Source organism: Plecotus auritus (assembly GCF_963455305.1).
Source record: "Plecotus auritus genome assembly, chromosome: 5".
In the NCBI taxonomy this organism is placed as follows: Eukaryota; Metazoa; Chordata; class Mammalia; order Chiroptera; family Vespertilionidae; genus Plecotus; species Plecotus auritus.
In genome coordinates this window covers 134,731,789-134,746,561 of record NC_137776.1, presented here as the reverse complement: position 1 = coordinate 134,746,561, position 14,773 = coordinate 134,731,789, and the positions used below count along the sequence as shown (strand labels likewise).

Here is a 14,773-nt window from a genome sequence, read left to right as displayed (position 1 = left end):
GCACTGGAGTTAAAATTTTCTAATGTACAAACAGCTAGTAATTTATTTAGAATATAGGTTGGCTTACCAGATAATAAGTGAAATCTAACAAATGGTTTTATAAATGAACTTTGTCCAGGTTAATGCAGATGTTTTCAGCATATTATTTTTTACTTGGTTTCGTTTTATCTTCATATCATGCAAAGAATCCCACTGGATTTGATGACATTTTCTTGACTTTTTAATTTGGCTTTCTTTTTTTGAATATGTAATATTTTTTCTTTGAGTAAAATGAATATAAATTTAAATAAATTGAAGGTTCTCTTACTCCAAGATCAAAAGATTCTTTCCTTGTTCTCTCGTTCTGTTAATTTTCACCCCACATTCACCACATGTTCATGAAAATGACTTAATCAGTAGGCTACTAAAAAAAAAATCAGTCTCTGTAAAGCTATAATTTATTTAATCTACATTGATAGCTAATAGAGAATTCGTTAAGTTTAAAATTCTTGTTGGAGTGATATAAAGACCCCATGTACACAGATGTAAGATAGACAACATGGGGAGGCATTTTTATTATTTAGGTTGCAGATAATGAGTTAATACGGGTAATAATACTAAAAGTTCTTGTAAATGAACACCTCAACAAAAATAATAGCTTATGCCCTAACCGGTTTGGCTCAGTGGATAGAGCGTCGGCCTGCAGACTCAAGGGTCCCAGGTTCGATTCCGGTCAAGGGCATGTACCTTGGTTGCGGGCACATACCCGGTGGGGAGTGTGCAGGAGGCAGCTGATTGATGTTTCTCTCTCATCGATGTTTCTAACTCTCTATCCCTCTCTCTTCCTCTCTGTAAAAAAATCAATAAAATATATTTTTTTAAAAATAGTAGCTTATACACAATATTACATGTACATGGATGTTTGTTTAGAGATAGAGTAAAAACTACCCAGTGGTTAGCCCTGAGCAATGATGTTACAGGAGCATTTCATTTTGTACTTTGTACATTTTTATATTAATTTTTTTTAATTTTATAAGCATGCATTGCTTTTTTATTCAGAAATGAAAAATATAAAAATAATAAAAACAAAGCTCTTGCAGGGGCTTTAATTTTACTAGGTAAGGTTGTTTTGAGGATAGTTCCGATCAGCAAGCCCAAACTGCAGATAACATCTACACAGTGCTGGGCGGCCCTGTGGGTGTATCTCTAAAAATCTTTTGTCAGTTCATGTTTGCTGAGTATTGAATATTTAAAACAAAGAAAAACTGTGTAGAGAAAAAAGAAAAAGAAAAGCCTGGTGTCTAGAAACTTAGAATGAAATGACTAAGAGAGAAGATGTGAAATATTGGCTGGTATACAAATAGTAAATGCCAACTACTCTGCTAGTAATACCCATATTTGGACACTCTTTAAACATTGTATAAGAAAATGAATCTCATATTGTGACGTTAATGCTTTAAGGTTTAAATTCATTTCATAAGTCTTACCAAACGAATGTGTTATTTTCTTTAGATTTCCAGCACCTATCTAGAGAGCAATTGGCCTATAAGGGTAAGTTATTTTGTTGGTGTTAACTTTCATTGGATAGCATTTGCTGTTAAGAGGCAATCTGGGAATTGAGCCTTTCAATGAGTGCATTAATAAAAGTAAAGATTTTAATACTTGATCCTTTTTACATTGTTAGTGTATAACATCTATAATTTAGATAAGTGTAAGTTGTATGTAAATATACTAGAGGCCCAGTGCATGAAATTCGTGCACGGGGGAGAAGGGTGTCCCTCCGCCCAGCCTGCACCCTCTTCAATCTGGGACCCCTCTCACAATCCAGGACTGCTGGCTCCCAACCACTCGCCTGCCTGCCAGCCTGATCACCCCCTAACCACTCCCCTGCCAGCCTGATCGATGCCGAACTGCTCCCCTGCAGGCCTGGTCACCCCCAACTCCTCTTCCCTGCTGGCCCTGTCACCCCCAACTGCCCTCCCCTGCTGGCCTGGTCGCCCCCAACTGCCCTCCCCTGCAGGCCTGGTTCCCTCGAACTGCCCTCCCCTGCAGGCCTGGTCTCCCCCAACAGCCCTCCCCTGCAGGCCTCGTCCCCGCCCAACTGCCCTCCCCTGCAGGCCTGGTCCCTCCCAACTGCCCTCTCCTGCAGGCCTCGTCCCCCACAACTGCCCTCCCCTGTAGGCCTGGGTCCCCCCCAACTGCCCTCCCCTTCAGGCCTGATTGCTTCCAACTGTCCTCCCCTGCAGGCCTGATTGCCCCCAACTGCCCTCCCCTGCAGGCCTCGTCCCCCCCAACTGCCCTCCCCTGCAGGCCTGGTCACCCCCAACTGCCCTCCCCTGCAGGCCTGATTGCTTCCAACTGTCCTCCCCTGCAGGCCTGATCGCCCCCAACTGCCCTCCCTTGCAGGCCTGGTCACCCCCAACTGCCCTCCCCTGCTGGTCAACTTGTGGCGGCCATCTTGTGTCCACATGGGGGTGGACATCTTTGACCACATGGGGGCAACCATCTTGTGTGTTGGAATGATGGTCATTTTGCATATTATCTCTTTATTATATAGGATAGAACTTTAAATTTTACATTTCATTTATTAATAGTCTTTTTGCCTGGTGCAATACTAAGTTCTTTATATCTAATAAAGAATATAGGTTTGTAAGGAAGAGTTTTTAATTATTATTCTTTAATCAGTTTTCAGCGATTGATAAGCTTGGACAGAATATTGCTGTGGTTGGCAAGTTTGGTTTTGCACATTACTCTTTACTCACCAAAAAATGGAAACTTTTTGGAAACATTACCCAGGTTAGTCTTTTTGAAATTAAAAATTGATTTATTAAAGTAAAAGAAGACTACAGTATGAAATAACTACAATGTAAATCACTGTTTGCTTATTTAGAAATAAAATCAACTATTAAGTGATGTTGGATTATGTATGAGTCAGTTCTCATAAAGTATTTGATACTTGATGAAGGATTTTGTGTTGAGATAGTTGGTTTGTCTTTCATTTTCTTTAAGATCAGAGACTATAACTTTTTAACTTGAGGATTTACTTTTACATTCCAACTTGAGTTCATCAGATATAATCAGGATATACTTCCACAAAATTTGAGATCATTTTTCTGCTTGTCTTGTGTGCATGTGATACGAATATTTGGGTAGCATACAAACAAATGCAGTTGAATTTTGCATGAATCAAATAGGAGGAAATTAATATTTAAAGGGTGTCTACCGTGTATCAGGCACTTTAAGATGCTTTCATATATGTTAGTGCATTGATCTTCATATCAACCCAGTGAGAGCACTATTGTTACTTACCATTTTATAGAAGAAATTAGGATTCAGAATCAAGCAGCTGATAAATGATAAAGCCAGAATTTAAATGAGGGTCTTTGAATGTGGGAATAATGATGCTGCATTATTCCCATTATTTTGAATGATGTATTTTCAGTCTTACAGAAATGTTTATATTTTTCAATAGAATATGAATCAGTAATAAAGACCCTAGAGTAATGTTTAATTGGGAGTATGAGACTAGAACAGAAATAACTTCAGCTTTCATTATTTTTTTAGAATATGTTATTAGTGTATTAATGTAATTTCTGGCAGCATAAATAAAGGTAATTTTTCTTTTTTCTTTTAAGGAGCAAAATATGATTGTGACAGGTGGCTTAGCCTGGTGGAATGATTTTATTGTCCTTGCATGTTATAACATAAGTGACCGTCAAGAAGAGGTAAGTTTTTTCTCTCAAAAATAGCATTGTTTTATTTTTCAAGATATTAGTCACTATTTTGTTTTATATAAAAACTAGTGGCCCAGCACACAAAATTTGTGCACCAGGGTGGGGGTTGTCCCTCAGCCTGGCCTGCACCCTCTCCAGTCTGGGACCCCTCGGGGCCACAGGGATCGGGCTTAAATCGGCTGTCGGACATCCCTCTCGCAATCCGGGACCACTGGCTCCTAACTGCTCACCTGCCTGCCTGCCTGCCTGATCGCCCCTAACCACTCTGCCTGCCGGCCTGATCGTCCCCAACTGCCCCCTCTGCTGGCCCGATCACCCCTAACCACCTCTGCCTCGGCCTGTCACCATGGCTTTGTCCGGAAGGACATCCAGAAGGTCTCCCGGTCTAATTAGTATAGATAATTTATTGGAAAATAAATAAAACTTTTTATTTTTTAATCAAGAATTAGGCATTTTTAGATCATGGGATTTTCATTACAGGTTACTACTTTTTTTTTTTAAGTATATAATTTAATGTAATGACATTTACACACCAAGAAACAATCACCAAAGTCGAGATAATAAATATATCCGTTACCCTTAAAAGTTTCCTTTGGGTTCCTTATAATTTTTCCTCCTGTCCCACATACCTAGCTACAATTTCCCATCACCTCATTCTCTGGCAACCTTGTACCTGATACTTTGGATTAGTTTACATTTTTCTAGAAATATTTATAAATAGAATCATACTCTTTTTTGGTCTTCTTTCACTCATAATTATTTTGAGATTCCTCGATGTTGTTGGAGTTTATCAATAGTGTATTCCTTTATCAGGTTACTACTTTAAAAAAATTTAAAGGGATAATAAGGAGTTCTAGATAACTTTTTCTAATGATTTTTATCTGTTAGACCTTCTCTATAAAGTTTGTAAATAGTTAAAAAGTAAATTAAAAGAAGAAAAGTTGTAAGGATTGTTTATTGATTTGTATGTTTATTTTTGAGAAATTGTTTGTCTCCTTGAGTTAGGTCTAAATATTCAGATCTAAAAGGAGTATCATAATAGTACAGTCTCAGTTTTGATCACTTCATCTTTTGATTATTTGTAGAATGAGCCTTCCCTGTCAAAATATAAACATCCATTTATTATTAATGCTCACATTAACCTTTTAACTCCTCTTGAAAAACGTCAGTAGATAAAGAGCATGGATTTAGGCATGTCTGGTAGGCATCTTGTTTTTCCAGTTTTCTTTATTTCTGTTTTCTGCAGCTGAGAGTTTACTTGCGAACATCGAATTTGGACAATGCCTTTGCTCACGTCACCAAAGCACAGGCAGAGACCTTACTGCTCAGTGTGTTCCGGGACATGGTGGTAGTGTTTAGAGCTGACTGCTCAATATGCCTGTACAGTATTGAGAGCAAGTCTGAGGGGTAAGTCCAGAGCATGTGACAAGTCACTCTTTGCTCCTGTGTATCATGTTTCCTCTGTAGTTTTTATGTTTTAAAAGCTACTCTAATTTCGTATTTAGTGGGGGTTTTGTTTGTTTTAGGAGTTTTAAAAACAAGGAATTTTAATTAGTGATATTCATACAGTATTTTTTAGCTACCAAAGTAAGTAAATAAATAAATAAGCCGGCACTAACTTCTTCGGGTAATTTTACTGGATTCATTTGAAAATAATATCTAGTTTGGGGTGGGGTAAACCTTTCAGATACTAATTTTTTCACAACCTTAAAAACAAGTGGTCAGTCACTACCCAAGTATCCCAGACACATGGGGAAATTTAAGGACTCTGCAGCTTTTTTTTTTTTAATATTAATTTCTTTATTGATTAAGGTATCACATATTTGTCCTCATCCCCCCATTCCCATCCCAAACCCCTCCCCACGCATGTCCCCACCCCCCTGTTGTCCGTGACCACTGGTTAGGCTTATATGCATGCATACAAGTCCTTTAGTTGATCTCTCTCCCTTTCCCCCACCCTCCACTACCTTCCCTCTGAGGTTTGACAGTCTCATCGATGCTTCCCTGTCTCCGGGTCTATTTTTGTTCATCAGTTTATGTTCATTATTTCCCCTAGATGAGTGAGATCATGTGATTCTAGAAATACACTTATAAGAACCGAAAATGAGACAAGCAATAATGGTTATGCTGAGAGGCAAATGAAACAGTCTGTAGTGAGTTTCTTTCTGGGCCAACAGTTCTTTTGAGTCCCGATTTCAGTGTCAAACAGTTCCTTATGTGTACATGTCAGCGATGATATTTCAGTTCTGGATGGTGGACAAATGGTGGTAATGCAGGTCCAACCCTCTCTGGTTTGGTCCTGGGCAACCTGCCGCAGTGCATAGCTGCTGACTGCTAGTATGGCAAGGTGTCGTCAGCGTCTTCCATCTCTGGACTGTTTCTCTTCTGTCTTCATGGCTGGAGCAGTCCTGTCGATTCCTCTCTGTTGCAGGAATACACATGGTCTTGGAGGTGTTTTCTGAAAATATACAAACATTTTCTCGACCAAAAGTTAATAAAGCAATCTTTTCTATAAATTTGACTTGGGATCCTTTTTTATTTTTTGCCCAAACAATTTTCCTTTGGCTTGTTTAGACACCATGTGTGTTTTTCATGGGTGTCTTGCTGTTAGCATTACAAATGAAAGTTAATTTTCTAAAGTAAAAATTTTCTAGATGTAATTTACTTACAGGATATTTTTCCTTACATGATATTCTTCTACTATTCCCCCTTTTTTTATTTAAATATTAGGAGGCTTTTGGAAATTTTATAATGTAGTCTTGATATCTTTTAAATTTTAATTTTTGCACTAAAATATGACTGCTTTAGGTTCTCAGACTAATTTAAATTGGCTAAGTGAAATAAGCGAATATTCTAGAAAAATTAATGGTACTGGACAAAAAGCTGTTCCTAAAGTGTTAACTAAAATTTTTATTGGTAGTCCATCTCATGGTATAATTGCGTAATATCTAAGGACTCCGCAGCTTTAAGGCATTAGGAAGCATGTCCTCAGCAGATGCACCTTTTCCACTGAGCTGGTAGCTGTGGTCTGGGCAGGAGAAGCGGACAGTCCTGTTGCTGCTGTGTGTTGCCTGCATTCCTCTTGGCATCTGGTTGGCTTGCAGCGTTTAGATCATGCCTCTCGAGTTTTGTTTTGCTCTCAGGTTTTTTATTTGTTTCTTTTTTTAAGCAGCCATGAAGTGTGTATTTGGTAAAGTAGAATAGTGATTGAAGAGTAATGTAAAGATAAAAATTAAGAAATCTTACTAGTCTAGATAAAACCTATATCCTTTCTCAACCAACTAAGCTGTTCTTATACATTCTTCCCTAGCTTTTCTTCCCTTTCACATCTTACTTCCTTTCTTTCTCCCTCATCTCCCTGTGGATGCCTCAACCTTGTCAGTCTGCTGCTTACTAGTAAAGGATACTCGGGGAAGAGGGAACAATAGGTAGAAGGCATTCGGGTCTCCATAGTATGAAATCTAATACTTTTAGTAGCGGGGTTGGGGGGAGCAACCTTGCTAGAATTGTTTTTGAGGTGTGTGGGTTTCTTTTTTGTTGTTTCAGTCCAAATACTACTGCTGGTATCCAAGTTCTTCAGGAAGTCTCCATGTCACGCTACATTCCTCACCCTTTCCTGGTAGTATCTGTCACTCTGACATCAGTGAGTACAGAGAATGGAATCACCTTGAAAATGCCACAGCAGGTATCATTCTGTTATGAGCTCTTTAGAATTGTCATCTCAGTTTTTAGTTTTTTAAGTTGATATTGGGAACTGTTTATTTGTTGATTAAATAAATACTGTCTAGTATATGCCTTATATGTAGATGGTGAGTTACAGTGCAAGCTAAATATGGTTTCTGCTCAACAATAAAGAAGTAATTATATACATAAGTAATTACAATTGTGAGGTGTGTACCAAAAGTAGTACAGGTTACTCTAAGTGTGTGTAACAAAAACACGAGTAGTCTAAACAATCAGAAAAGATTTCTGTACCATTCAGATGGAGACCTGAAGAACAAATGGTGATTAAGTAAAGTGGGGGGAGAGGGGGACAGAGAGGGAGAGACGGTTGAGGCAGAAGGAACAGCAGTGCAAAGACCTGTAGATAAGAGAGAACATGACATGTGCAGGGAATTGGAAGAGTTTCAGGGTGACTGAAGCATAGAATGTCAGGACATGAGTCCTGTTGTTGATACAGACTTCAGACTATCTTAAAGTCTAATATATTTTAAGCTGGTATATTACTACATGTAAACTTTATAACATGTACTCTAACTGTAAGGAGGAAAATGAATTAGAGTAGGACAAAACAGGATGTAGGGAAAGTCTCTGGGAGGCATTGTAATGATCTAGGTGAGTTGCATTTAGTGGCCCAAACTTGGGCAGTGACAAAGAAGATGGAAAGAAGTAGCATGGATTTAAGTTTAGAGGACTCCATTAGTTAATGATGAGGAAAGAGGAAGGAGAATGCTATCTTTTATGGTGAAAGCATGTAGTGGTGCCACCAGGACCCAGGTTGCATAACTTCTATTCCAAGGCTCCTTTCATTAAACCAATGGTTTGTAAACTTCATGTCAATGTGGAACCCATTTTCGCAGGAAAATTCCATGTAGATTTGTCATTCCTCTCTGCTCAGTCTGTCTTTTGCTTCCTATTAAGGCACTTTCATGAAACTCCTTTAAAATAAAGGTCCCATTTCCTCTGCAAAATATGTCATGGTAACCAGATAGTCCTAGTTGATAAGGAAAAGTTCTGTTTTACAGAAGAATTCTAGGCAAAAGATGTGGGAGGAATGTAAGAATTAAAGAGTCACCCAAGGAAATAACTGATTCAGGCAATGGTTATTATTAGGTGAAATCATCAGACAAAAGGTTGGTGGGGGTTTTACAGTGAAAGGATGAGGTGGTCATACCTTAGTCTTAATAAATCTTATCACTAAAGTGGGAGATTGAGGTGTGGCATGCTTCCCGGGTGATGCAACATGAAGAGTTACTACCAAAAACATTGAACCCAAATTGTATAAAGTCATTTTCCATTCACAGGAGATACAGGGAATTTTAGTTTTAACACCACAGGAAACAGAATGTAGGACATTCTGTAGACCAGCTAGAACAAGTTAATGACATGGGAGAGAAAAGTATAGTAAGAGGAGACTCTTCTAAATAAGACTTTAGAGCCATAACAGGTAAAAGTAATGCGTATCCTGAGTCAGATTGACTATAAAGAGACACTGTTAAAACAAAGATATTTAAGTGTGGACTGAGAGATGACACTAAGGAAGAATTATAAATTTTATTAGATGTGATACTGGCATTATGATTATGTAAGCAAACATTCATATATTTTAGAGATGCAGATTAAGTGTATAGGGATAAAAATGGCATGCTATTTTTAAAATACTTTGGCAAAATAAATTTTATAAAAGGGATTGATAGAACAAATACAACAAAATCTTGATAATTGTGAATTAGGATGATTGGAATATGGGGCTTAATTATACTATTCTCCATACTTTTAATTATGTTTGCCATTTTCATATTAGGAAAAAAGGGACTCCTGATATCTCAGATATAATAGGCAATCAGTAGCATGATTAGTACTGGGTGCCCTGTTTTAGGAGGGCATTTCACAAAGAGGAGATATCTAACTTGGTAAAGAGCAGATTGAGGTCAAACTATAATGGGAAATAGACGGAATACATCTTGCACAGAGGGAAGACCAAGATTGCTACAGCAAAGCATGGCTTCATTAATATTAAAGATTTTTAAAAAGCTAGCAGTGAGGACAGTTCAACAGTGAGATGCCTCCCCCATGAGAGGGAGCTCTTATCTCTGAAACTCCAATGAGAATAATCTTTCAGGGATTTGGGGAGGTAAGAGATGGTGTGTAGGGTTCCTTTAGATTTAGGGTTTAAAGGATACAGGTTGTCCCTTCTTTTGGGTTATAGGTCTCTGAAGAGTTCATTAAAATTGCCTGAAAATGCTGTTGTGGTCACCTGTTCTTGCATATTGTAATATTATCATTAGAAAATGTTGAATGCATGGGTCCAGCTGAAGAAAGTAGAATTTGCTTCAGTTCTCTTTTTCTACCTTTTATGTTTAGGATATCAGTAAGCTTTTGTTTTGTGGGGTTTTTGGGGGGGGGTTTTTAGTCAAATTACTCTTCCTCTTTATAACTGAAGATTTGTTACCATCCACTGTTTTTCTCATAATACTCCTAATCTAGACAGATTGTTCTCACTTTCCCAAAAGAATTATTCCAGCCTATCCATGTAATTTACATTTGTTCTTCAACTAGAGTACCAAACCTTTCCCACCTACCCATGTATGTCTTCCTCATGCTTCAAGCCTTCTCTAGCTATGCCACCTGGATCACTGAATTAAACTCTCATTTTTATGAACTTCTGAAGATCTCTTAGTTTTTCCAAGATAATTCAGCTCAGCCCTCAATTTTATATTCATTTGCATATTCATTAATTACATTGTGTTAGGCATTTCCTACCCTAGTCAGAAAGCTTCTGTACATACCCACAGAGCCTAACAGAATGGTACACGGGGTACACACTCAATAAATATTGTTGGTCGTTTAAACTGTAAACCTTAGGGGCTGGGGAGAAAATGCTGAAAACATACCTAAAAATTAGTATGGATTCAATTTCTTTTTCTTCAGGCTCGTGATGCAGAGAGCATCATGCTGAATCTTGCAGGGCAGCTCATCATGATGCAGAGGGACCGGTCAGGCCCACAGATCCGGGAGAAGGACAGTAACCCGAACCAGAGGAAATTGGTGAGTGAATGCACAACGTCTAGAACGTTAAGAATGTATGGCATCAGGATGAGGAAATAAAATAATTTAAGAGGAGAGTATTGTTTTGTGATTTGGATACTAAGAAAGTACGTGAAATTAATCTTAAGCCTCGGGGTATCAAACAATTTGTGAAGGGTGAAGGATAAGGTCCCGAAATAATAAAAAAATGTTCCATACTCCAGATGTTATTGCTTAGGCTATATTTCCAAATTCTAATGGGAAAATAGTATAAACTGGTGAAGTTCATAGGTTTTGGTTTTTAGATTTAAATACACATACTCTGAAAGGCCAGGGGACTATTATTAACTCTAATTCTAAATAAGTTACCGTAATTTTCCTTAAAAGTTGTACTAGCATTTTGAAAGTCTTGGGAAATTAGTGCCTAGGAACTTAACCTACAGATTAAATAGGAAAAAAAAACCTGATTCTTGTCTCCTTTTCCAGCTGCCATTCTGTCCTCCTGTTGTACTAGCTCAGTCTGTTGAAAATGTATGGACTACGTGTCGAGCAAATAAACAAAAGCGGCACCTTCTGGAGGCCCTCTGGCTGAGCTGTGGAGGGGCAGGGATGAAAGTTTGGCTCCCTCTCTTCCCCAGGGACCACCGCAAGCCCCATTCCTTCTTGTCCCAGCGGATCATGCTGCCTTTCCACATCAACATTTATCCGCTGGCGGTTCTGTTTGAAGATGCGTTAGTCCTCGGTGCTGTCAATGACACTGTGCTCTACGACTCTCTGTACACTCGGAGCAGTGCTAGGGAGCAGCTGGAGGTGCTCTTCCCCTTCTGTGTCGTGGAGAGAACCTCGCAGATCTACCTCCACCACATCCTCCGTCAGCTGCTGGTCAGGAACCTCGGGGAGCAGGCCTTGCTCCTGGCCCAGTCCTGCTCCACGTTACCCTACTTCCCTCACGTGCTGGAGCTCATGCTCCACGAAGTGCTGGAAGAGGAAGCTACCTCACGGGAGCCCATTCCCGACCCTCTGCTTCCCACAGTGGCGAAGTTCATCACCGAGTTCCCCCTCTTCCTGCAGACCGTTGTGCATTGTGCCAGGAAGACCGAGTATGCCCTGTGGAACTACCTTTTTGCAGCCGTCGGAAACCCCAAGGACTTATTTGAAGAATGTTTGATGGCTCAGGATTTGGACACAGCTGCCTCTTACCTTATTATCTTACAGGTAACAGTTCTCTTCTTACAAAGATACAAGAATTAATGATCTTAAACTTCTGGGGAAAAAGAAACGTCCTGTTTTGACACTGTGATTGTGCTTAAGGAATTAATTCAGTCCTGTTTTCTGTTCAGTTTATATCTTTGCTTTTGAAGAACTTATTTTTATCAAATAACAGAAAATTTCTTTGAATATTAAAAAGGAACATTGCAGGGTTTTTTAATTGTATTTATTTTCAGAGAGAGAGGAAGGGACACAGAGAAATATCATGTTGTTCACTTATTTATGCATTCATTGCTTGATAGTAACATTGTAGAGTTTTAAAAATCCTGTTTGTCCATAAATAGGCCTAAAACAGACTGATGAGTTTATAATATTATTTTGAGTAATACTGAAGAAGTGTCATATTATATGTATTATAGTACATGTAACATGAATATTACTGGGTTTGTCTGAGCCGCCTTAGCATAATAGGTGTTTCCTTGTAGTGTGGACTTGATGCAGGGACTCGGTTAGAGCCTGGGTCATAACAGAGCACCTTATATGAGGCTCCCCACAGTGAGTTAAGAGGTCTCAGGCCTGCCACAGTAATTACTGTCATTGCAGTTCTCAAAATAATGTGTTCTTTCAGACTCTAGAAAATTTGCTTCATTATATATTTGACAAGGCTGCTTGATAGTTGTTGTTCCTGTGTGTCTGATGTAAAATTTTGATGATTGCAAAGTTCTGTTGCAGATGTAAGAAGCTAACCATAAACCTGGTTTCAGACTGCCTGAAGCAGATTTCCTGTCTGCAATGACAACTGATTGAAACCAGAGATACTCCAGCAGAGTATCGGCTGGACCGCCATGGAATTCTGATTCTTTGATTAATCTTAAAGAGCCACAGAATCATAAAAATAGAAACAAATTAATGCAGCTATTTGTTGTATTTTTTTTTAAATATACTTTATTGATTTTTTTACAGAGAGGAAGGGAGAGGGATAGAGAATTAGAAACATCGATGAGAGAGAAACATCGATCAGCTGCCTCCTGCACACCCCCCACTGGGGATGTGCCCGCAACCAAGTTACGTGCCCTTGACTGGAATCGAACCTGGGACCCTTCAGTCTGCAGGCCGACGCTCCATCCACTGAGCCAAACCGGTTTTGGCTGTTGTTGTTTTTTTAGGTCACTCCTTAGACTTTCAGTGATCTCTGAAGCATTGGAATTGGAAACTTTTGTTCTATCAGAATTCCTAAGTTGCTGTGGATTAATTACAGTTAAACTTGTCTATTAGTCACCTTTCCGTGAAGGTCAAAGCAGACAGTAAGGTTAAATTTGTGGAAGAGCCCTGGCCGTGTGGATTAGTTGGTTTCTAATGTTGTCCCGTACACCAAAAGTTTGCAGGTTTGACTCCTGATCAAGGCACATACTTAGGTTGCAGGTTCAATCTCCAGTCGGGGCAAGTACAGGAGGCAATTGATCCATGTCTCTCAAATCGATGTTTTTCTTGCGCTCTCTTTCCCTTCCTTTTTCTCTAAAATCAAACATATCCTAGGGTGAGGATAACAAATAAATTTGTGAAAGAATGCTGTTTGTGTAACAGTACTACATACTACTGCCCAAAGCAACGATTTTTTAAGTCCCATCCTCAGAAAGCTGTCCCAGGAGACAGACCTGGGCGTTTTTGGAGTCTGGCAAATCTAGATTTTTATTCTTGCTTCAACAAGTCACTTAACTCAGTTTCCTCATCTGTGAAATAGGAATGACGCACCTATTTTGCCGATTCACTAGGAGAAACGAAAGAGTGTGTGTGAGGTTTGTATAATGATCTGGCATGTAGTGGGAGTTCAGTAATCACAATTTATGTTACGCGGCACAGTATGCACCTCAGCTTTTCTTGTCTGATACTTCTAGTGCTCCTTTAATTTTACTGCTAAACTGTCCCCTGCGGTGTTGCAGCTGCATTTCTCCTCTGGGTTTAGGGAACCATGGAGATAAAGAGTTGCTCATAGTTTCCCAAATTATTTGCAGTATAAAAGGAATGCTTGTCTTGGTTGTTTTTGTAGAATATGGAAGTCCCAGCAGTAAGCAGGCAACATGCCACACTTCTGTTCAACACAGCCCTGGAGCAAGGCAAGTGGGACTTATGTCGGCACATGATTCGATTTCTTAAAGCCATTGGCTCTGGAGAATCTGAGACACCTCCATCCACACCTACAGCTCAGGTTAGTTGCAAATAGGGCAGCTTCTCTGGGCATATACTCATGTGGCATCCCCTCTAACCGCACTGCACGTTGTGTGCACTCTCAGGAACCCAGTTCAAGCGGAGGATTTGAGTTCTTCAGGAATCGTAGCATCAGTTTGTCCCAGTCCGCTGACAACGTACCTGCTAGTAAATTCAGCTTACAGAAAACACTAAGTATGCCATCTGGGCCTTCGGGAAAAAGGTAAAAGGATGAAAAGCTGTTATGCTTTTAGGGTGTTGAGTGACACATTTCATTTCAGGGCATTTGTAAAGTCAGATCTCATGAAAACAACTACTTGATCTATTTGCACTTCCTTTTGCAATTCTCAAAAATCTTCCCTTCTTCCTCCAAAGTTCACTTCTACAGTTTCTGCCCCTTGTATTAGAGTAGGTCTCGATATACCTGTTCTGAATGTAATTAACTTTAAATTACTTGATTATAGGATAAAAAGGAAGATAATAAAGCTGCAGGTAATCCAAAAGCCTTCCTACAGTCAACATTTTATCCTCCTTTCCAACTGTACCTCTTGACAAAAAAAATAAAATTCAGTCCTCATATGCTTGACTCTCCTGTGACTTTGATTGGAGAAGTCATTAAAACAGTGGGAGAGCAACAAGGAAGTGCATCTGGAGATGGAAACCTCCATCCTCCATGGGTGGGCTGTTGCTTCTGAGAGGTCAGCTACGGACTCACACTGAACATTATAAAATAGAATTTCCCCGTTTGTGAGGTCCATGATTCCTTCTTGTGTTGCATGTTCTTGGCTCCTGTTTTCTTTCCTCTTCCCTAATCCTTTCATAATGTTCGTATTGTGTCTGCAGTGCCTGGCACATAGAGCTTACTGAACTTTTTTTATTGTGATGTTTAACTGCTTTTC

At 39.3% G+C, this 14,773-nt stretch overlaps 1 protein-coding gene across 2 annotated transcripts in view; it reads left to right on the top strand.

The window, feature by feature from the left end:
- The window catches only part of RIC1 (RIC1 homolog, RAB6A GEF complex partner 1), a 115,978-nt gene that overhangs the window by 89,059 nt on the left and 12,146 nt on the right, over window positions 1-14,773 (top strand). For both annotated transcript variants that reach the window (XM_080670555.1, XM_080670554.1), the window contains exons 13-21: window positions 1,492-1,530; window positions 2,665-2,775; window positions 3,615-3,704; window positions 4,960-5,120; window positions 7,260-7,398; window positions 10,365-10,481; window positions 10,947-11,675; window positions 13,717-13,875; window positions 13,961-14,097. In XM_080670555.1, the coding sequence (XP_080526681.1) occupies window positions 1,492-1,530; window positions 2,665-2,775; window positions 3,615-3,704; window positions 4,960-5,120; window positions 7,260-7,398; window positions 10,365-10,481; window positions 10,947-11,675; window positions 13,717-13,875; window positions 13,961-14,097 (1,682 nt within the window). The remainder of the gene's footprint in view (window positions 1-1,491; window positions 1,531-2,664; window positions 2,776-3,614; window positions 3,705-4,959; window positions 5,121-7,259; window positions 7,399-10,364; window positions 10,482-10,946; window positions 11,676-13,716; window positions 13,876-13,960; window positions 14,098-14,773) is intronic.